The sequence below is a fragment of the Geotrypetes seraphini genome, chromosome 12, assembly GCF_902459505.1.
Source record: "Geotrypetes seraphini chromosome 12, aGeoSer1.1, whole genome shotgun sequence".
In the NCBI taxonomy this organism is placed as follows: Eukaryota; Metazoa; Chordata; class Amphibia; order Gymnophiona; family Dermophiidae; genus Geotrypetes; species Geotrypetes seraphini.
This window is the reverse complement of record NC_047095.1, coordinates 1,663,842-1,685,665: the sequence shown is the minus strand read 5'-3', so window position 1 is coordinate 1,685,665 and position 21,824 is coordinate 1,663,842. Positions and strand designations below refer to the sequence as shown.

At 44.9% G+C, this 21,824-nt stretch overlaps 1 protein-coding gene across 3 annotated transcripts in view; it reads left to right on the top strand.

Moving 5' to 3' along the window:
* TDRD5 (tudor domain containing 5) overlaps window positions 1-21,824 on the top strand; it is a 120,867-nt gene that overhangs the window by 80,143 nt on the left and 18,900 nt on the right. For 2 of the 3 annotated variants that reach the window (XM_033916885.1, XM_033916888.1), the window contains exons 9-14: window positions 1,750-1,970; window positions 2,068-2,280; window positions 2,998-3,064; window positions 14,157-14,357; window positions 14,774-14,953; window positions 21,468-21,734. In XM_033916885.1, the coding sequence (XP_033772776.1) occupies window positions 1,750-1,970; window positions 2,068-2,280; window positions 2,998-3,064; window positions 14,157-14,357; window positions 14,774-14,953; window positions 21,468-21,734 (1,149 nt within the window). The remainder of the gene's footprint in view (window positions 1-1,749; window positions 1,971-2,067; window positions 2,281-2,997; window positions 3,065-14,156; window positions 14,358-14,773; window positions 14,954-21,467; window positions 21,735-21,824) is intronic. The other variant, XM_033916886.1, reaches the window with a different exon arrangement.

Sequence of the window (21,824 nt, the reverse complement as noted above, 5' to 3'; positions counted from 1 at the left end):
GATTTACAAAGAGCCACAATGGGTAAAGAAGTGGATTTGAGAAACTGTTTTTAATGTGATATGGGTATATATGTATTTAACACAAAAACAAAACTTTAAATACTAACAGAAAATAAAAATTAAATGAAGCTTTATGCTCTTTCTTGCTTCAGCAGGTCAGTGGCGATTCCTGCAGCTGCCTGCTGCTAACTCAGAAGCCTCTCCGCCCGGGCCAAAACAGGAAGTTCTGACAGAGGGTGGGACGTGGCAGAGGAGAGGCTTCTGGGTTAGCGGCAGGCAGCTGTACGAATCACTGCTTCCAACCCATTGAAACAAGAGATGCGACTGGGAGCTCAATTCAGGAGGTAAAATAATTTGTAGGGGCGATGGTGGCTCCACGAACAAGTTGAATACATCTATTGCTCTGAGAAGAGCCGCAGGTTGCCGACCCCTGGTAGGATTTTGTCTGTCATAAGAACATAAGAAGTTGCCTCCGCTGAGGCAGACCAGAGGTCCATCTCGCCCAGCGGTCCGCTCCCACAGCGGCCCATCAGGCCCATTGCCTGAGCAGTGGTCCCTGACTAGCTCTATAACCTATCTCTACTCCTATCCCTATAACCTCTCTACACCTATCTATACCCCTCAATCCCTTTGTCCTCTAGGAACCTATCCAAACCTTCTTTGAAGCCCTGTAATGTGCTCCTGTCTACCACAGCCTCTGGAAGCACATTCTTATTATGTATGTTGTGAGTCATTTTAAGCAAAATGTAAATAAATATTGACACTAATGGTGGTGTGCTTCTAGACTTCTGGTCCTCCACTGGATGAATACGTTAATTTCAATTAGTGTGTACTTAATTTGTGGTTGGGGAGTAGGATTTGACCACAAAGACATAACTAGAAAAAAAAAATAATATTGGAAAGGCATGACCTGAGTGACTCCTCCCCAACCACCACCACTAAAACCCCCTCCTACTTTTTTGCATCAAGAATATTTCTCTGTAAGAACTTCTACATTTATGCTTGATACAGGAATCTCAGGAGCAGTTTCACTCTTTTCTGTCTTGACAGTTTTCAGGTGTCTGTAACTTGGAAATCCTCTGTTCCATGCTCATTGAAATATGGCATTCCTGAGGGGTTCCATGCTTTCATCCATACTTTTTAATTTATATAATCTAGCCTTTGGCAAGGTTAATTAGAAGTTTTAATACTCAGTTTTGTTCTTATGCTAATTTGAAAGTTTTTGTACTCCTGAGTTATTTAAGAATGTTAAATTAATGCCTTGCAACAGTGACTAATTGGTTGGAAGGAATAAACTGAAACACAATAATAAGTTCCAGGTTTTATGGATAAGGAAATAAAGACAGGAGTTTCCAGTACTATCCAGAAGCAGCGGATGTTTAGTACTATTCCATGATCAAGTTTATTGTCTGGAAATGATTTTTGGATTATGAATTGAATAAGGCCATGCAAACTGATGGAGAAAATAGCCACTCTGATTCATGCATTAGTTAATACAAGGTTAGGTTATTTTAATACCTGTGCATGGGTTGTTCAAAGACCACCGACTTGAAATAATTGGTTCAGATTTGTTGACAGGCACTCAAGGATCATGGGTATGTTGCCAGTTTGTTGGGTTATACTGGCCACCAGTCAGAATAAAGTTTAAAAGCTGTTAATTTTGCTGATCAAGAATATACATAATTTGGGGTGTGACTGTCAAGATTTATGAACCAGGCCCTTGGTGTTCTTTTTCCTTCCCCTCTGTAGCAGTGGATGACAAATGGACCACCACTAATTGTAGAAACAGCACACATGGAAATCCCTCCTGATGCTGTGCAAGACAAATGTCTGCATACCTTGCCCATGGTAGAGCAAGGCACTTTGGTTGGTGTGTTTGTGGAGAACATCATTTCACCGAGTCAGTTCTACATCAATTTGTACGGCCAGGATACATCAGAGATGCTGCAGAATATGATGATTGAGATGAGGTGGGTGAGCGCCACTTTTTATCTTGTTGGCAGTCTATCCTTTTTTATTCACCTTTTAGTTATCAATCATTGTGATTTTTTTTTTTTTTTTTTGCAGACGCTGCTATTCCAATACAAGCATTTCTGAACGTTACATTATTCCATGTGGATGGATCCGTCCTGGCCGGTTATGCTGTTTAAAGCGTCCTCAGGATGTATGGTGGTATCGGGTCATTGTGCATAAGATACTTAGTGAAGAAGAAGTGACTGTTTATTATCCTGATTTTGGAAATATGGCAGCTGTGAAGGTGTCCTGGTTGAGGTTCCTTAAGTAAGTAACAGATGATATTCTAAAATGATTGTCTTTTGATGTTGAGTCACTGTACAGTCCATGACAGCGATGCTTTTTGTGTGTGTTCTAGGACATTTATTTATAGCTTTGTTAATTTCTTAATGTATTGCACTCTGTACTATCATAGTTCACAAGGACTTATCTGAGACTTATATAATTAATGTGGCTGGAAGCAAACCATATATTCCCTTTTCTGATTCTTTTAAACCCATTTGCCCTTCGTCTGATTCTTAAGATCTCAGAAATTTATATATGAGCTTTATCGGTTGTCATAGGAACTGGTGTGTGTAGCTGTGACTGAGGATACTCTGCCAGTACTGGACAGCTTGTTCCAGCATAATGTTCTGCTGAAAATAGCATTTTTAGATAAAAAGTTGGAGTCTAAAGCAGTACTTCTTGACTCTCTTGGAGGCACACATATCTTATGCATATTCATTGTAGTGATCCTGAAAACTTGGCTGGCTAGATTTGCATATAATGGATCTTGGCTATATGCAAATTTATCTCGTGCATATTCTTTGCAATGATCCTGAAAACCTGACTGGCAGGAGTGGGTAAAGAAGCAGTGGTCTAGAGGTGTAAATATTTGGTCCCAGTACTGGTGTGCATTGTCTGTCTAATCAAAATGCCTCCTGTTCCTCTATAAAAAAAAGAAAAAAAGCCCACCATGCCTGTCTTTTTTTTTTCTTATTACAGAAGCTGCTACTCAAAACTTCCTGCACAGGCTATTCCTTCTGCTTTGGCATGGGTGCGCCCAGTTGAGGTTTGTATAAATTGTATAGATCTGTTTAATCTGTTTAAAACTAGTTTGTGGACACTCCCCTCCAACACACACACACTTTGGTGGGCGGTGGCATGTGACATCAGATGCTGCTGCTAGAAAAACTTTAAAAGCTGGGAGTTCCTAAGAAGTACTGAGGCAGCTTGTTTGTGGACCCCCCCCCCCTTAGAAAGAGAAAGATTGGGGCTTTGGTGGGCTCTGGCGCATGACATTAGACGCCGCTGGAACAACTTTAAAAGCCGGAAGTGCCTAAGAAGTACTGGAGAGGGAAATATAAGGGCTTTGGTGGGTGGTGGCACATGACATCAGATATTGCTGCCGAAACAACTTTAAAAGCTGGGAGTGCCTCAGGTGCATGGCCTCGAGGCATGCCACAAGGGGCACACCTAGCCCCTTTGGAGCCTGAATCCTGGTTGGATATTTATTTTAAGGCATTACTTCTTTTTATTTCTTTATAATAGTTAAAAGAAAGGCAAAGATTAAAAATACAAGTACTCCAGAATGAATATTCTAGGTCCTGTGGACAAGCATATTCAAATACAGCTGCCTACATCAGCCCCAAGTGAACTGTCTGTTTCTGGTGTTTCATTGAGTGAAGGTGGAAGATCTACCCCTTCCCCTCCTTTTACTCCAATCTTAAAAGCTGGTTACCTGTTCAGCAGAAAATTTGCTATAAAGCTCTGTCAGTTGTTCATCAAATTTTGTACTCCTCTTCTACTTGCTTTCAAAGCTTGTGGGAAATCTATCAACCTGCAAGATGTTTGAGTTCTGAGGGAGGGATGTTGCTCCTCAGTTTGAGAGAATGGGATTCACAATGTAAAATCTAGAATATCTATTTTCTCAATTGCCAGTAAGAATCTCTGGAATTCAGTTCCAGGTATTCAAGTTTCAAGTTTATTCGTTATTTGATTGATCGCCTATCACAGTTACTAAGCGATGTACATAAATTATAAATATAAGGTAAACAATAACAAGAATATATAAAAAATATAAAAATCTTTTAAAAATAGACCGATTACAACAGGAAACACTAGGATAGAAGGGAACGAAATACATTTTATGATAGGAAAGGAAGAACATTTAAGGGTAATATACAAAGGGAAAGGGAAAACGAAATAGTTTATTGGGAGTATAATACACAATTGAACAAAATGAACGGCAGTTATAAAGAGCAATTGGCATTTCAATTAGATATTGAAAGCGTCTTTAAAAAGAAAGCTCTTAAGTATTATGAGATTATGCTCTTAAGTATTATGAGAAAGCTCTTAAGTATTATGAGATTATGCAAAGATCGTATGTCTTTCAAGAAATTATTAAAAACACAATTGTTTGTGGACGCCTTTCTCTAACTCCGTGGTTATTATTTGTTTTAGATTTAAATAATTCTGTATTAAGGAAATTTTGTGGGTAAGATTGACTTATTTGTTTACCGCGTTTTATAATGTTCGTTTGTGCTTGAAATTGTGGATTTTTTGTACATCGCTTAAATTTATGTGATTCATAAATTTTTAAAAGAAATAAATGTCTGGCAAGTGGTGGTTAGGAATGAAGAGTGTATTAAATCTACCATACCACAGCTTTGCAAATTTTCTCAACAGACGGTTGACAGATTTCATGATATAGACTCAAAAATTGGTGATATGGACACCAACTGTCACAAATTTCTTCTATTAAGACAAGTTACCAATCAACATATTCAGCTTTTATTAAAGACAGTTTGATAATCCATAGACAAATGGAATTTCTAGAAAATCGTATGCGGTCAAAAACATTACGTATATTGAATTTTCCTATATGTCATCTTTTGTTTTCTGAGATACTGTTTTATAGATATTTAAATGAGATATTGCAATTAGATAAATCTGACAAATTGGTTATTTCAGAATGTCAATAAGTGTTTGTTCCTCAAACTGGGGCCATTATGGGGGCGGCAAAAGAGGTTGCCAGTTTAGAATCAGTATATTTGACTAATTTGTTTTTTTAATCCTCTCAGGAGGATATTGCTAGAAGGGCAACTCTGAACTGAACAGGAGAAAATTTAATATATAAGTTGTATTTCTGGAGAAAAGATGTTCAGTTCTGTGGTCAGCCAGTCCTGATTTTTCCAGATTTGGCTAAGACCACACAGCTGCATTGAGAAGAGTTTCTGAAATTGAAAGACAGGGTAACAGGGTTAGGAGAAGCATTCTTCCTTCAGTTCCCTTATAAATGCCTTCAAACATGCAGTAGTTAAGCTGCTTCACAAAAAACCTTTGCTGGACCACTCCTGTCCGTCCAAGATTCTCAATAGTACTCTCCGTCTCTGCTTGGACTTCCTTTCAACTTGACAGATTCTCAGTCCTCTACAATCTGGTTTTCGCCCCCAACACTCCATAGAGACTGCCCTCACTAAGGTCTGCAGTGACTTGTTCAAGGCCAGATCTAAGGGCCTTTACTCTATCCTTATCCTTCTTGACCTGTCTGCTGCCTTTGATACTGTAAATCACATTTTACTCCTTGATATACTGTCCTCGTTTGGATTCCGTGATTCTGTCCTCTCCTGGTTTGCCTCCTACCTTTCCCAACGCACCTTTAGTGTATGTGTTGGTAAGTTCTCTTCTGCTGCTGCCCCGCTAGCTGTTGGTGTACCTCAGGGTTCTGTCTTAGGTCCTCTTCTCTTCTCTCTCTACACCTCTTCCCTTGGTGCCCTGATCTCCTTCCATTACTTCCAGTATCACCTATATACTGATGACTCCCAGATCTACCTCTCTACACCTGAAATTTCACCTAAAGTCCAAGAAAAAGTCTGCTTGTTTGGCTGATATTGCTACCTGGATGTGCTGCCGTCATCTGAAATTAAATATGTCCAAGACTGAGCTGCTCCTCTCTCCTCCTAAACCCTCTGCTCCTCCTTTCTCCATCTCTGTAAATAATACTGTCATTATTCCAGACTCCTCTGTTTGCAACCTTGAAGTGATCTTCGATTCTGACCTCTCATTTTCTGCGTATATCCAACAAGTTGCTAAGACCTGTTGCTTCTATCTCTTCAATATCACCAAAATTTGCCTCTTCCTCTCTAAGCACACTACTCGGACCCTTGTTCAAGGTCTCGTAACCTCACGCTTAGATTACTGCAATCTACTCCTAACTGGTATCCCTCAGTGTCGCCTTTCCCCATTGCAATCGGTGCAAAACTCTACTGCGCGATTCATCTTCTGTCAGCCTCACTATGCTCTTGTAACCCCTCTCCTTAGGTTACTTCACTGGTTTCCTATCTGTCATTGCGTACAGTTCAGACTCCTATTGCTGACCTGCAAGTGTGTTAATTCTGCTGCCCCTTAATATTTCTCCTCTCTTCTCTCTCCTTATACACTTCCCAGAGAACTCCGTTCCTCGGATAAGTCACTCTTAGCATTAACCTTCTCCTCCACTGCCAATTCCAGACTTCGTTCCTTTCATCTAGCTGCCCCCTATGCCTGGAATAAATTACCCGAGTTTCTCCATTAAGCCCCTTCCCTTCCACTGTCAGAGGAAAGGACACAGTCTTGTAGAGCCCGATTGCTGCTTCACAGGAAAACTCTGGTGGATCTGTGGAGCCAGCTTGCTGTGTGCCACCCTTCTTAAACTTGGGATTCCTTCCCCTGGGAGTTTGCTTGCCTGCTGACCTTGTCATAGGTTTTAAGCACAGGCTGTGTGCGTTTGGAGTGAAACCCCCAGGACTTCACCATCAACTATGGCTACATTCCCCTGCTCTCTGTGAAAAACCCTGTTACCAAGTTAGCAGCCTCACTCTTTTTTTTCAATCACCCCACCCCATCCCCTCTTCTTTAGTCTAGCATATTCTGTTTCCTATCCCCAAGGTGTCCATATCTCCTCTTATCCCAGGACAAGCAGGCAGGTATTCTCACTAGTGGGTGATGTCATCAGACAGAGCCCCGGTACGGACGTCTCACAAGCATGTGTTGCTTGTAGAAACTTAAAGTTTCTAGATGCCCGCACCGCGCATGCGCCGGTGCCTTCCTACCCGGAGATCCGGGCGTGTCTCCTCAGTTCTTTCTTTTCCGCGGAGCTGAGAAGTTCAACTTCATCATGCGCTAGCTGAATTCAGTTAAATTTGCCTTCCTTGTCCGCGTTTTCGCTTTCTTTTAATTACAGTTAACAGTACTTTTCTTTTTCAGTAAAAAAAAAAAAAAAAAAAAAAAGAAGATTATTTCCTCCGGCGGGTCGAACGGGCCGGCCACGTGGCTCAGGCCCACTGGCTTCGACCTCGCGGCGGAGATTTTCCGGCCTATGTCCCGGCCAATCACCGGGTTTAAAAAGTGCAGCAAGTGCCAACGCGCGATTTCACTCACGGACCCTCACTGGCGCTGTTTGCAGTGTTTGGGCCCTGACCACATCCCGAAATCGTGCAGGCCTTGCTCTACCCTTACGGCACGCTCATTCAAGCGGCGTTGCCTATTGTGGGAATCGATGTTCAAGATGGACGCAGCTAAGGATCCCTCAGCCTCCACTTCATCTGATACCTCCCCGGTTCGGGCGAAACCGGCATCGACCCCTCCTGCATCGAGTGTGGTGAAACCGGCATCGCTCACCCCGACACCATCCACGAGCTCGACGTCGGTGCCTGCCCCGGTCTCCTCGGTTCAGGTACCTCTTCCTTCCACAGTGCCACCAATGGTCATCAAAGTGCCGAAAGCTACTAAGCAGAAGCACTCGGCCTCGAAGGAGCGCGATGTCCATGCAGGAGGACCCCCTTTCGGTGCGGATCCCTCCTTATCGGCTTCGCTACGGTCCGTGCTGGAAGCTCAATTCGTTGAGCTCATGCAGACCATCGGACCCGGGCTCATCGCTGCCATACAGGGTGACCTCCCGGTACCGGTCCAAAGGGGCGGTCCGCCCCCTCCCCCTCCCCCACACCGTTCGACCTCGACAACCAACGAGGACGAACGGGGGAGGGCGGCGATGCCCACGCGGCAAGCCTCGCTTACCGATATGCCGCCATTAGAACCCATTACGCCTCCGCGCCAACATGGGACCAGACCTCCGATCGATACTCGAAGCCCTGGGCATAGTCAGGAAGAGTTCTTCCGTACTCCTTACCAGACTTGGGCAGCATCGCAAGAACCCGCATCGCAAACCCAGTTGCGATCCACCGCTTCCAGCCCTATCCACTTGGGGGCCTTGGGAGACCATGCGATGCACAGACGATCCCGATCCCCGTCCCGCCACCGAGACGGGCACCGATCGAGACACTCATCCTGGCACTCCTCACGCCATTCGGAGGTGTCACCGCAGAAAAAACTGCAACGTAGGGGATACTCCTCATCAGAGGTGTCCCCTCCGGGGGGCCCGGAGTACGAGGAGACATCGGTGCCCGATTCTCCTTGCCACTCCCCGATGTCCATGGACCTGGAGGCCTCCTCCTCCTCCAGCCCGTCCCACAGACCGACGCTGGCGGAACAATTGTCCTTCTCATCATTCCTCCGACAAATGGCGGATGATCTGGATGTGACCCTTGACACGGGCTCCCGATACTCCAAAGAGTATCTGGACACCATGCATTTACCTAACCCTCCAACGGAGTCGCTTCGGCTCCCCTTGCATAAATTACTGGACCAGACCTTCATGCAGTGCTTCGAAACACCGTATTCCATACCGGCGATCCCCAGCAAACTCGATGCTCGATACCGCATCGTGCACCATAAAGGGTTCGAGGGCCCTCAACTCTCTCACCAATCCCTACTGGTCGAGTCCTCCCTTAAACGCTCTCATCCCTCCCAGGTCTACGCCTCTGTACCGCCGGGCCGAGAGGGGAGAACGATGGACAAATTTGGTAGAAAATTCTACCAAAACTCCATGATGGCGTCACGGGTGCTAAACTACAATTTCTTTTTCTCTTCCTATCTGGAGTTCTTCTTGCCGGTACTCCGCAAGTTCACTCCGTTCATAGACAACCAAGCTCGATTCGAGTTCGAGGAAGTGGTAGCCTCCCTCTCCCAATTACGCCTCCAGCTGATGCAATCCTCCTTCGATGCATTCGAACTCTCGGCACGCGCCGCCGCAAGCGCGGTAGCTATGCGTCGCCTGGCATGGCTCCGTACAATCGATATGGATCCCAACCTACAGGACAGACTCGCCAATGTACCATGTGCTGGAGCTGACCTGTTCGATGAGTCTATCGAAACTGTTACCAAGAAGCTGTCGGATCATGAAAAATCTTTTCAATCCATCCTGCGGCCCAAACCCAAACCTCAACAGTCTCGACCTTCCAGGCCACCCCTGATTTACCAGCGGCGTTACATGCCCAGACAAACGCCTGCTGCGAGACAGCCTGCGAAGAGACAACCTCCCCAGAAGTCTCAGCAAAAATCTCAGCCACCGGCTGTACCTAAGGCTCCCCAGCCCTTTTGACGCCCCTCCCGGGAGCATAACCTCGGCCTCTCCCATAGGGGGCCGCCTCCATCTTTTTTACCATCGATGGGAGGCCATAACCACGGACCTATGGGTCCTCACCATCATAAGAGAAGGATACTCTCTTCAATTCCACCGGGTCCCCCCGGACCATCCTCCAAGAGAGTATCCTTCAAGCTCGACGCAGACCACCCTTCTTCTTCAGGAAGTCCAAACCTTACTTCAGCTTCGGGCTGTCGAGCCGGTCCCGTCAGACCAATTGAACCGAGGGTTTTACTCCCGGTACTTCCTCGTCCCGAAGAAAACGGGCGACCTGCGACCCATTTTAGACCTTCGGGCCCTCAACAAGTTCCTGGTCAAAGAGAAGTTTCGCATGTTGACTTTGGCTTCTCTATACCCCCTCCTCGAGCAGAACGACTGGTTATGCTCCCTGGATCTCAAGGAGGCCTACACTCACATCCCCATTCACCCGGCCTCCCGAAAGTTCCTCAGATTTCGGGTGGGAAATCTGCACCTACAGTATCGAGTGCTACCATTCGGCCTATCTTCGTCCCCCAGAGTCTTCACAAAGTGCCTGGCGGTAGTGGCCGCGGCACTCCGGGACAGGGGTCTACAGGTGTTCCCATACCTCGACGACTGGCTCATCAAGGCCCCGTCAGCCCCAGAGGTCACTTCGGCGGCCTTGGCTACAACCTACTTCCTCCAGAATTTGGGCTTCGAGATCAACTTCTCCAAGTCTCACCTACAACCCACCCAGTCCCTCCCCTTCATCGGAGCGGTCCTGGACACCACCCGACTCCGAGCATTCCTGCCTCTGCAACGCATGGAGTCTCTTCTTCATCTCTGCCAGTCGGTGTCTACTCGCCAAACCCTACCGGCGAGACAACTGATGGTGCTCCTGGGCCATATGGCCTCCACAGTACATGTGACACCCTTTGCCAGACTCCACCTCAGGATCCCCCAGTGGACCCTGGCATCACAGTGGAATCAGACGTCCGATCCACTATCCAAACACATCTTAGTCACACCTGCTCTTCGGCAGTCTCTACTTTGGTGGATGACCTCTTCGAATCTATCCAGAGGTTTGCTGATGCACTCTCCCCCCCATCAGAAAGTTCTCACAACCGATTCGTCGAATTATGCATGGGGGGCCCACCTGGAGGGTCTCCGCACCCAAGGATTCTGGACCAGTGCGGAAAGACTACACCAAATCAATCTACTGGAACTCAGAGCCATCTTCAATGCGCTCCAAGCTTTCCAACACCTACTTCACGACATGGTAATCCTCATTCGCACAGACAATCAGGCCGCCATGTATTATATCAACAAGCAAGGAGGCACGGGCTCGGCCCTCCTTTGCCAGGAAGCTCTACGAGTCTGGGACTGGGCGGTGCGCCACAACGCCCTACTCAGAGCAGTATACATCCAGGGGGAGAACAACGTCTTAGCAGACAAACTAAGCCGTCTGCTACAACCGCACGAATGGACTCTCCATTCCAGCCCCCTTCACCAAATCTTCACGCAATGGGGGACGCCTCAGATAGACCTCTTTGCGGCTCCCCACAACTCCAAACTGCCTCAGTTTTGCTCCAGGATCTACACTCCTCATCGCCTCGAGGCAGATGCTTTTCTACTGAACTGGGGGAAACGATTTCTATATGCGTTCCCACCATTCCCGCTGATCCAGAAGACTCTGGTCAAGCTGAAACTCGAACGGGCCACCATGATTCTAATAGCTCCTCGGTGGCCCAGACAACCTTGGTTCTCCCTCCTACTTCAACTCAGCAGCAGGGAACCAGTACCACTTCCAGTGTTTCCTTCACTACTTACTCAACATCAAGGATCACTACTTCATCCCAACCTGCAGTCTCTCCACCTGACAGCTTGGTTCCTCTCAACGTAACCCCTCACCAATTCTCACAAGAAGTGAGGGAGGTCTTGGAAGCTTCCAGGAAGCCCGCCACTCGACAATGCTACTCCCAGAAATGGACCAGATTCTCCTCATGGTGTGTTTCTAAGTCAAAGGAACCTCAGCGAGCTTCCTTATCCTCCGTGCTGGACTATCTCCTACACCTATCTCAATCTGGGCTCAAGTCCACATCCATACGAGTCCACCTGAGCGCTATTGCGGCGTTCCACCAGCCCCTACAAGGGAAACCCCTCTCGGCCCATCCGGTGGTCGCCAAATTTATGAAAGGACTCTTCCATGTTAACCCTCCTCTCAAACCACCCCCAGTAGTTTGGGACCTCAATGTAGTCCTTTCCCATCTCATGAAGCCCCCGTTTGAACCTCTCAACAGGGCCCCTCTTAAGTATCTCACCTGGAAAGTGCTTTTCCTTGTAGCCCTTACGTCCGCTCGCAGAGTCAGCGAACTCCAGGCATTGATGGCGGACCCACCATTCACAGTATTCCATCATGACAAGGTGGTCCTCCGCACTCACCCGAAATTCCTGCCTAAGGTGGTCTCCGAATTTCATCTCAACCAATCCATTGTACTTCCAGTATTCTTCCCTAAGCCTCATTCTCACCACGGAGAATCGGCCCTTCACACTCTAGACTGTAAACGTGCCTTGGCTTTCTACCTGGATCGCACCAAGCCACACAGAACCACTCCTCAACTTTTTGTCTCCTTCGATCCTAACAAGTTGGGAAGACCCGTATCAAAGCGCACCATCTCTAATTGGATGGCGGCTTATATCTCTTTCTGCTATGCCCAGGCTGGATTATCACTTCCTTGTAAGGTCACAGCCCATAAGGTCAGAGCAATGGCAGCCTCAGTAGCATTCCTCAGATCAACACCAATCGAGGAAATTTGTAAGGCTGCCACCTGGTCCTCGGTTCACACATTCACCTCACATTATTGTCTGGATACCCTCTCCAGACGGGATGGACAGTTTGGCCAAACAGTATTGAAAAATTTATTCTCTTAAGTCGCCAACTCCCCCTCCATCCCACTGAGGTTAGCTTGGAGGTCACCCACTAGTGAGAATACCTGCCTGCTTGTCCTGGGATAAAGCAATGTTACTTACCGTAACAGTTGTTATCCAGGGACAGCAGGCAGCTATTCTCACGTCCCACCCACCTCCCCTGGGTTGGCTTCTCAGGCTAGCTACCTGAACTGAGGAGACACGCCCGGATCTCCGGGTAGGAAGGCACCGGCGCATGCGCGGTGCGGGCATCTAGAAACTTTAAGTTTCTACAAGCAACACGTGCTTGTGAGACGTCCATACCGGGGCTCTGTCTGATGACATCACCCACTAGTGAGAATAGCTGCCTGCTGTCCCTGGATAACAACTGTTACGGTAAGTAACATTGCTTTCCTGCTCCAGCTCCCTCCAGTATGTCCAGCATCTCTTTCCCTCCCACAACCCTGCTTTGTCCATTATCTGTCTTTTCCACTGCTACCCCTACTTTTGTCTTGAGCAGGAAATGCAGCGTGCAGTTTTTCAATTCCTGTGCTGCTTTAGGCCTGCAGAGCCCCGTCTCCTCTGACACAAACTTCCTATCAAAGTGGGTCAGGTGCAGGTGGCCTTAAGCACATCTAGGTACTTAAAAGCCCTATTGTTGCTCTCTTGCCAGCTGTGCTCTATGCTGCCTTAGATCCCTCTTCTCAGTTCAGTCACTGTAGGAAGTGGTATAGGATTGACCATAGGAGCCATGCCCCCCCTCATACGTCATCACCATGGCATTTTTTAGTGTTTCTAATTGCAGAATTTAATATGTAAATATATGCAACTATGAAAATGTGATTTGTTAAACTCTTGAAAAATCTGCTGTAGAAGATGCATATTTGCATTAATTCCTTATGGTGTATACTGCTTTCTTGTAGCCATGTTGGTTTACCCTTAGAAGAACAAAAAGAATGCTGAAAATAGCACTAAGAACCCAGTATAGTGGAGGCATTTAATGTGCTTGGCTTAGGGGGCTGGTTAAGAGCACCTTTAAAATTCTAGAAATAAAGGACTTTGTTAAAGATGCTAAGGTCCTTTTTTTATAAAACTCCGCCTTTATTCATAGACTATTGATTTCTTACACTCCAGCAAGATTACTTAGATCCAACGACCAACATTTATTAATTGTTCCCTCTCTCAAAAACATTAACACATGACGGCAATTCATTTTTTCTGTCACAGCTCCTCAAACATGGAATTCCCTCCCCATTCATTTAAGTGAAGAACACAATCTAGACAGATTTAAGAGCAAGTTAAAATGCTTTCTTTTTAAAGATGCATTTGACTGCTAGAAAGATAGATTGGAGCCTCCAGTGATTCTTATTTTCTTACTTATTGTAAGTCTACTACTTTTACTCTTCCTGGTGTTTTTTTCCCCTTATTTGTCTCATTTACTATCAACAATTTGTATTTCTTTCCCTGTTTTTTTTCTTCTTTTTAATGTTTTGTCGGGTTAGTCATATTTGTTTGTTTTGTCTCCCCCAGAAATTTGTAATTTTACTTTTTGTACATTGCTTAGAATTTTGAATAAGCGATTAATCAAATTTTTAATAAACTTGAAACTTTTTATTTTTTTTTAGGTAATGCACATCTTTGAAATCTTTCTAGAAGAATGCTGAGCAGAGCTCTAGTATACTTCTTCCCCAATACCCTTCCCTTTCTTATGTAATGTCAAGAGGAACAGAATAATGGTGTCGATTCCCTTACCTTTTTTTCTTCTCTGTTATTCTAGGCACGTTGGACTGTCAGCGCCATCAATCTATTCCGAATGTTATGTGCTGTGAGACCACTAGTGGGCGTTGTGTACAAGTACATAAACCATGTTCTTTACCTCTTCCTGTGTGACACATCCACAGGTGAAGACATCTACCTACATCGTGTCCTGAAGGCTAAAAATCATGCTGTCAAGCAAACTGACCACATCTCATTCAGGGTGAGGAAAGGTGCCACTGGAGTACAGAAAATGTATCCTGTCTATTTATAGAGAGAAAACTGAATGCTTTAGGAATAGGACTGAAGTATGTCTGCTCACTCTGAAGCCACTCTACTGTCTAGGGGTAAAGACTGCATGAGGGCTTAGGAAAGGATATGCCTAGCACTTTCTGATGAACCTCTGCAGCTTTCAGAAGGTTGATCAATGAACCACTGTAGCTGCCGTGCTAATCCATTTGGATTTGTAGAAATCATGATCAAACAAATTACAAGTGATCAGCCTTTTTACCTAATTTAATATGCTTCTGACTAAGTTAAAGAAGTATATATTCTTCAAAAGCTGTTTGTAGAATGAGCTCAAACTTTTAGTGTTTGATGAATTATATGTCAATAAAATTGAATGCTCTCTCTTTACAGGCATTTCAAGAGCTAAATCCTTCTGTTCTGTACTTGAAACCTGCTCCAGAACAGCCAGTAGAGGAGGAACATATTTCAGAATTAGTTCTTTCTCCTTCAAAATCGGGCCCCGAGGAGAGCAACCCCAATGTGCAAAGGACAATGAACATGGAACTTAGCACAGGAAAATCAGATTCTTGGGTAGGAGAAGTAATCATTTTCTCAAAACAAATAACCACTGCAAACCTATTTAGTCTTTAATACCTACAGCTTCAGACATTTCTGATGATGTATAAACAGAGCAATTGTCCTCAAGGTCCAACCTATACAGGCCTGAAACCTCTGGTGTGTTTGGACGGAAGGAATCTCAAGTTTAACTGGGAACTTCTTCATTGACAAGCAGAGAAATGCCTACACATTAGGGTTGTCCAGGAAAAACTAAAGTTGGAGAAACTTTACTAATTGAAGTCTTTCCCATGAATTTGTTTATGCTTGATCACAATATATTTTTTGTACAATGTTTTAGGCCCATCCTGGGGTCGCTCAAAGCCAATGAATATAAGCACCATCAAAATCTGTTTTTTCCCTTAAAATCAGCTGATAATTTTGCATTAAACAGGTGATAATGCTATCATTATGCTATGGATGTAGATTAGCCAAAAATAAGAACTGACTGTACTGACAACTAGTGCACAGAGAGTGGAAAGGATTTATAAAGAGTATGCTCAGAAAAGTGAAACTCTGAAGAGAGAGTGACAACCCTCTCTTGGGGTAAGAGTTTACCGTCCAGTCATTGCATAATTGATTCAAAAAATCACTCTCTGAGAACTAGTAAAGGTAATAAAAACTAATTTTAAATCTTGTAATTTCTAAACACAGTCCAGGTTCAAAAAAATTTTTGAGATATAAAATATAATAAATCTCATTGGATTTTTGATGATGCATTTATCTTATAAAGATAAACTTGTTATAGGGGTCTCGGGTCTCAACGTGGCCCCGTTTCGTGGTCTGCTTCAGGAGACCCAAAATCAATCTTTAAACATTATACGTTGTGATGCATTAGATGATCATTTGCAGAAGGAATTCAAAATTTATATCCATGAGAAGATCATTTGCAGAAGTGTTTCTGATGCTCCAAACAATCAATTTGAATCAATTATGCAATGACTGGACGGTAAACTCTTACCCCAAGAGAGGGTTGTCACTCTCTCTTCAGAGTTTCACTTTTCTGAGCATACTCTTTATAAATCCTTTCCACTCTCTGTGCACTAGTTGTCAGTACAGTCAGTTCTTATTTTTGGCTATTATACACACTTTGGCTGACTTTTTGCATAATCTTTCCCTGTGTATACTGTGAACATGGATGTAGATTAAACATGTAAATATAAGTAAATTTGACATTAGGCATATTTGAAAGAATTTCTGGGTTACCATGTCATATAGAAATCAAATAAATTCATAGAACAACTAAATGTTTGACGTGTCTGATTGGGCTTGTCCAGGCAAGTATGACATCTGCAGATGATCTACTGCCTAAGAAATGCTTGTGAGCACCCCCACCCTTACTCAAACATCAGTTCTAGTTCTAGGCATGTTCTGAGCTTGCTTGGGCAAGAATTTCTTACTGCATCTAGTTCCGGCACCTATATAAACCTAATATTGGATACGTATAAGTTCACTTTTATTCAAAGCATTGTTTGAGTTTTGCTTGATACTGTGGTATATTTTTAAGTTTCTAAATATAGTTTCATTAGTAGCTGAGCATATCAACTAGAAGTGGAAAAACCTCTCCCCTGACTAAGCAGGTGACAACAAAAAGAATGGTTAGCAGATGCCCGGCAGCCCAAGAAACACAAGGCTAAGTCATCTAGGGGTAACTCTGCATTCCATTGTCCGGAGGCTTTCTCAGACTTTGTGAAATTTTTGTGGAATGCCTATCATGAGAGTCATGCTTCTCCTATGCAGTTTAGCTACGCCTTGGACTTGTCTCCCTACGGCTTTGCCTCCCAGGGCATTTTTTCTTCACAGTCTGTTGCTATTCCAGATTTGGGAGATCCTGCTCATGCAGATTACTGATAATAGCCATTTTGCAGATCCTTTATAATCGAGGGATGTTTTTCCCTTGGCTGGGGACCTGGGAATGTATGCTGGCTCTCAGGATCCTGTTCTAGCCTCTGAACTGGGGGATGATCCTTCAGTCCTGTGCTTCTTTAAGTCTGTGGCCTTGCCAGATCTTATCTCTAAGCCCCTGCATTTAAGCACTCAGCCAACTCCTTGTATTTCCTCTTTCTTCATGTGTGGAGTGAGAGCTCAGTCCGCAGCGTTTCCCTGATATCCGGCTGTTAACATCCTCATTTCGGAGCAGTAGGATGCGCCTGGGGGAGGGGGGCTCTCAAAGTGGCGAGAGCCATGTCCCATTTGAATCCTTTGGCACAGGAGTGTCAGCAGCTTTTCAATCAGAGTAGAGTGGATTCCCTGATGGCTCAGGCTACCAAGTGCACCTCCCTTCGAAGCAAAGGTGACATGGTGCTCAAAGACATGCAGGACCACCAACTAGATGTCGTTCTCAAGAGGCTTTTCGAGGTAATGGCCCTGGGAATCAAAGATGCTTCGAAGGCATCCTTTGTCCCACACATCTGTCCAGCCTGCGTACTTTGACACCTGAGGCGGTCGAGCTTCCTCCTCAACTTTTGTTCTCTGGTATGGATATGTTACTGATGCCCTATATGACATTCTATGGGTCCTGGGCAAAATGTCAGCTTATTTAATTTCTGCTTACAGAATGATCTAGGTCAGACAGTGGGCTAATGTTTCCACCTCTAAGGCTACTCTCACGAGACTTCCCTTTGAGGGGCAGTTTGGCAAGGGTCTGTGTGATCTTATAAATTCTGTGGTGGACAGGTACCCAAGGACCTTGTCTGGCAGCAGACCCAGAACCTCTAGGGGCTCAGGGCAGTTTAATTTTTGTGGCTTAGGCGATCTCAACAGTATTCCAGCTGCACATTGCAGCGAGCTTCCCCGGGCTACAGGCAGAAATTCTTGGGACCCAGACGTAACTGGTCGTCCTCGAGCAGCTCCCTCGGCCAAGAATTCACATTGACGCCAGGCTAGGGGCTGCCCTACTCCATATAGGGAACAAACTCTCAGCATACTGGCAGGCATGGGTCCAGATTTCGTCCGATCAGTGAATCTTTGACATAATCCAGTTCGGCTATGAGTGGACATTTGCCCAACCTCTTACAGATTGGTTTGTGGACTCTGGTGAGATGCCTGGAAAATGCTGTCAAATTGCAAGCCATGGTCCAGTGCTTGTTGGACATTCAGGCCATAGAACAGGTCCTGCCCAAAATCTTGGGCTCAGGCAGGTACTCAATATACTTCAGCGATTGGAGACCCATCCTGGATCTTAAGCATGTGCATGCAGCGCTCAGAGTGCCGTGCCTCCGCTTGGAAATGGTTCAGACAGTCATAGCAGCAGAGTTCCTAGACTCTCTGGATCTGACAGAGGCCTCCTTGCACATTCCCATCTTCCTGGACCACAGCAAGTTTCTTAGATTTTATGTGCTGCTAAATCTTTACCAATTTACAGGTCTTCCTTTTGGCCTGGCGAAGGCTCCTCGCACCTTTACCAAGATGGTGATGGTAGTAGCAGCTTACCTGTTCAAGATGGGTTTACAGGTCCATTCCTGGCTGGCTGTTCAGGGCTCCCTTGTTTCCTGAAGGTCAGCGAATGGTGGATTGGGTGCTACGAGTCCTGTAAAACCCAGGAGGCTTGTGAATTACAGAAAGAGCCATTTGACGCTGACACAGTCTCTGGAGTATCTGGGTGTTCTATTCGACATGGCAGTTGGTCATGTTTATCTGCCTGAAACATTCAGACAGAAGCTGTGCTCTCTGATTTCCTGTCTCCTGGATGAGGCAGCTCCATCGGCATGGACTATGGTCTTGGGGGTCCATGGCAGCTGTAGTCGATGTGCCTTGGGCAAGAGCTCACATGCGTCTCCAGCATGCGTTCTTCTACTGGTCCCCACAGACAGACGTGCTACAAAAGTGCCTTCTTTGGATGCTGGCAGCTTGAGCTAACATGAGTTGGTGGTTGCAGCCTCAGACCCTTTCAATGGGCATGCCTCTGCGGATCACTTCCTGGGTGGTAGTCATGAGCGATGCCAGCCTCCGGGGCTGGAGAGCCCATTGCATTTGGTGCCCACTTCAGGGGCGTTGGTTGCTCTCACAGAAGAAATGGTCAATCAACCGACTGGAGCTGCGCGCCATTCGATTAGATTTGGTGAGACTACAGGAGACGGGAGGGCCAAGTGTCAGGGTCTTCTCCAACAATGCAACAGCAATGGCATAAACCATTCGCCAGAAAGGTACCAGGAGTGCATCTCTGCTCTGGAAACTCATCTGCTTTTCCACTGGGTGGAGCATCTCCAGGCGTTCTCGGCGGCCCATGTAGCGAGAGTGGACATTGTTAAGCAGATTTCCTCAGCAGACAGACTTTGAATCCAGGTGAATGAACGCTCTCTCTGGCAGCATTTTAGGCCATTGTTCTGCACTGGGATTGCCCACAATTCAACCTTATGGCAGCAGCAAAGTACAAAAATGCAGACAGGTTCTTCAATCGAAGAGTCAAATCTGGAAGTGATGGGCTAGATGCCCTAGTCCAACCGTGGCCTCAGGGAGTCCTGTGGTATGTTTTTCCTCCCTGGCCCATTATAGGCCAAGTCTTTTGGCGGATAGTGGCCCATCAGGGCAGTGTCATTCTGGTGGTTCCAGATTGGCCTCGCAATCCGTGGTAAGCAGATTTGATGCGTCTTCGCAAAAGACGTAGCCTCCAGTTTCAGGTCCATCCAGACCTCCTGTCTCAGGGTCTAGTCTGCCTAGAGCAGGGGTGTCCAATGTCGGTCCTCGAGGGCTTTCAGGATTTCCCCAATGAATATGCATGAGATCTATGTGCATACACTGCTTTCAATGCATATTCATTGGGGAAATCCTGAAAACCCGACTGGATTGCGGCCCTCGAGGACCGACATTGGACACCCCTGGCTTAGAGGATCCGAATCACTTTGCTCTTTTTGTATGGCAGCGCTAGAACGAAAAGGCTATTCTGATATCATTGCAACTCTTCTCAAGTCTAAGAAGTTGACTTCAGTCTCTGCTTATGCTAGGGCATGGAAGACTTCCAATATTGCTGCGACCATGACGGTGTGGAACCGTATTCAGCTTCGGTGTCAGTGGTGCTTGCCTTCCTCCAGAAGGGTCTGGACAAAGTCCTCACTGGGCTCTCTTGTTTCATCCGGACATTGCCAGATTTCTGAAGCTACAATACAAAATCCTATGTCTTCTATCAGAAAATCATTCTTCACTCCCACCCCATATAAAAAAAACACGTCATCCAAGAACCTCTTCCACAATATTACTGGCGAAAAATAAGTAAAAGGATATAATAGCGATGTCTCAAAATAAACCATATATTGTATAATGTGGCAACTGAGGGTTCAAAAGTAGCACTTATGGCCACCCCCTGGACCTGTTGATAAAAATCTTCAGAAAACCAGTTTCAGCTATACGAACTCCTCTAATTCTTGAGTAGAAATGTCAAATTTGTACTCTGAGATCCTCAATCAGAAAAGTTGGATTTATCAGTGTCTCTTTTGGTGGACCTGTCCAAATAAATTTTGTATTATCTTTGTTTAATTTCAGTCTATGAGTAGATACTTATTTCTCAACTAGAGACAGGCATAATTTAATACCTAACAGATCATTAATAGTATCTTATGGTAAAGGTAGAATTGTTGTATTATCTTTGGGGTATGTGTAAAATGAAACATTAATCCTGTCAAATATAGCACTCTGTGAATGTATCATAAGACTGAACAAAATTAGGGAGTGTGAGCCTTATGGAACATCACAATCACTGTCCATATATCAGATAATGTTCCATCAGTTTTTACTCTATATGTTCTCTGGGTTAGAAAACCCTCAAACCAGTCAAACACCTAATCTGTAATTCCAATATCATTTAAAATCGGAAGCAATATCTTGTGATCAAAAGATCAAATGCACTAGACAAATCGAATTAAACCAAAATAGCACAACTTATTAAGCCTAGGCCAATAATATCAATGAGCCTACTACAGTCTCTATGCTAAACCTGTTCCAAAATCCAGATTGAACTGGATGTAAAATATCAAAATTTTCTAGATAATCGGTTGGGTGATATAGGACATGTATCCAAAATATATTTTCTCAGATCTCAGAACTTCAGATCTTGTAATAACATTAAACTGGGACCAAATCCTATCTTCTGGTACTGTTAGGATTTGTAGGTAATTCAATAAGAGTAGCCCTACAATTTTTATCTTTCCCTAAATGTAAAACCTTTGCTCTATATCTTTATTGGACTCAGATTATGGGGAAACAAGTAGAACTGGAATAAAGTGTAAGACCTACACATATTTTTTTCATATCTGTTTGACAAAGGGAATAATTGTATAGAACATGTATAAAACTCCTCTTTAAAATTGTCTTCCTCCCTTTCCCATGCACAAGTGTGCAGTATGACAAGTAGGTAATTATTTTTTATGTGACCCAGGCCTAGGCATGCTTTGGGAGGAGTTTGGATAGAGTGCATGTACAGTCACAAGATATGTTCATTTTATCCTTTATTTTCTGTGATCTGTTATAAAATTACCTTATCTGTTCTGTTTTTCAGGAAGTCCAGGATAATACCTTGGAGTTGCCATACCTTGAGCCAGTTTCTGTAGGTATGGATGTCTGGGATGAGAACTGGTCTCCTCTGGATGCTAAAGTTTCCACTAGTACTGTGGCAACCTCCTATCCTCCTGATGAGATAGTATCATCTCCTAAGTCCTCTGTCGTCAATGGGCCTGCAGACCAATTTTCTGAAACAGTGGGATTTTTGGAGCAGTCTTCTAAAATAGAGGTCAGCCAGCTGCAAAGCAGAGCAAAACAACAAGAGGTATATGTGTGAGTCAGGTTGGGAGTGAGGGATGAAGCATTGAGAGATCTGCTCCTTCCTTGCAGTGCCATGTGGGAAAGTGATATTTGT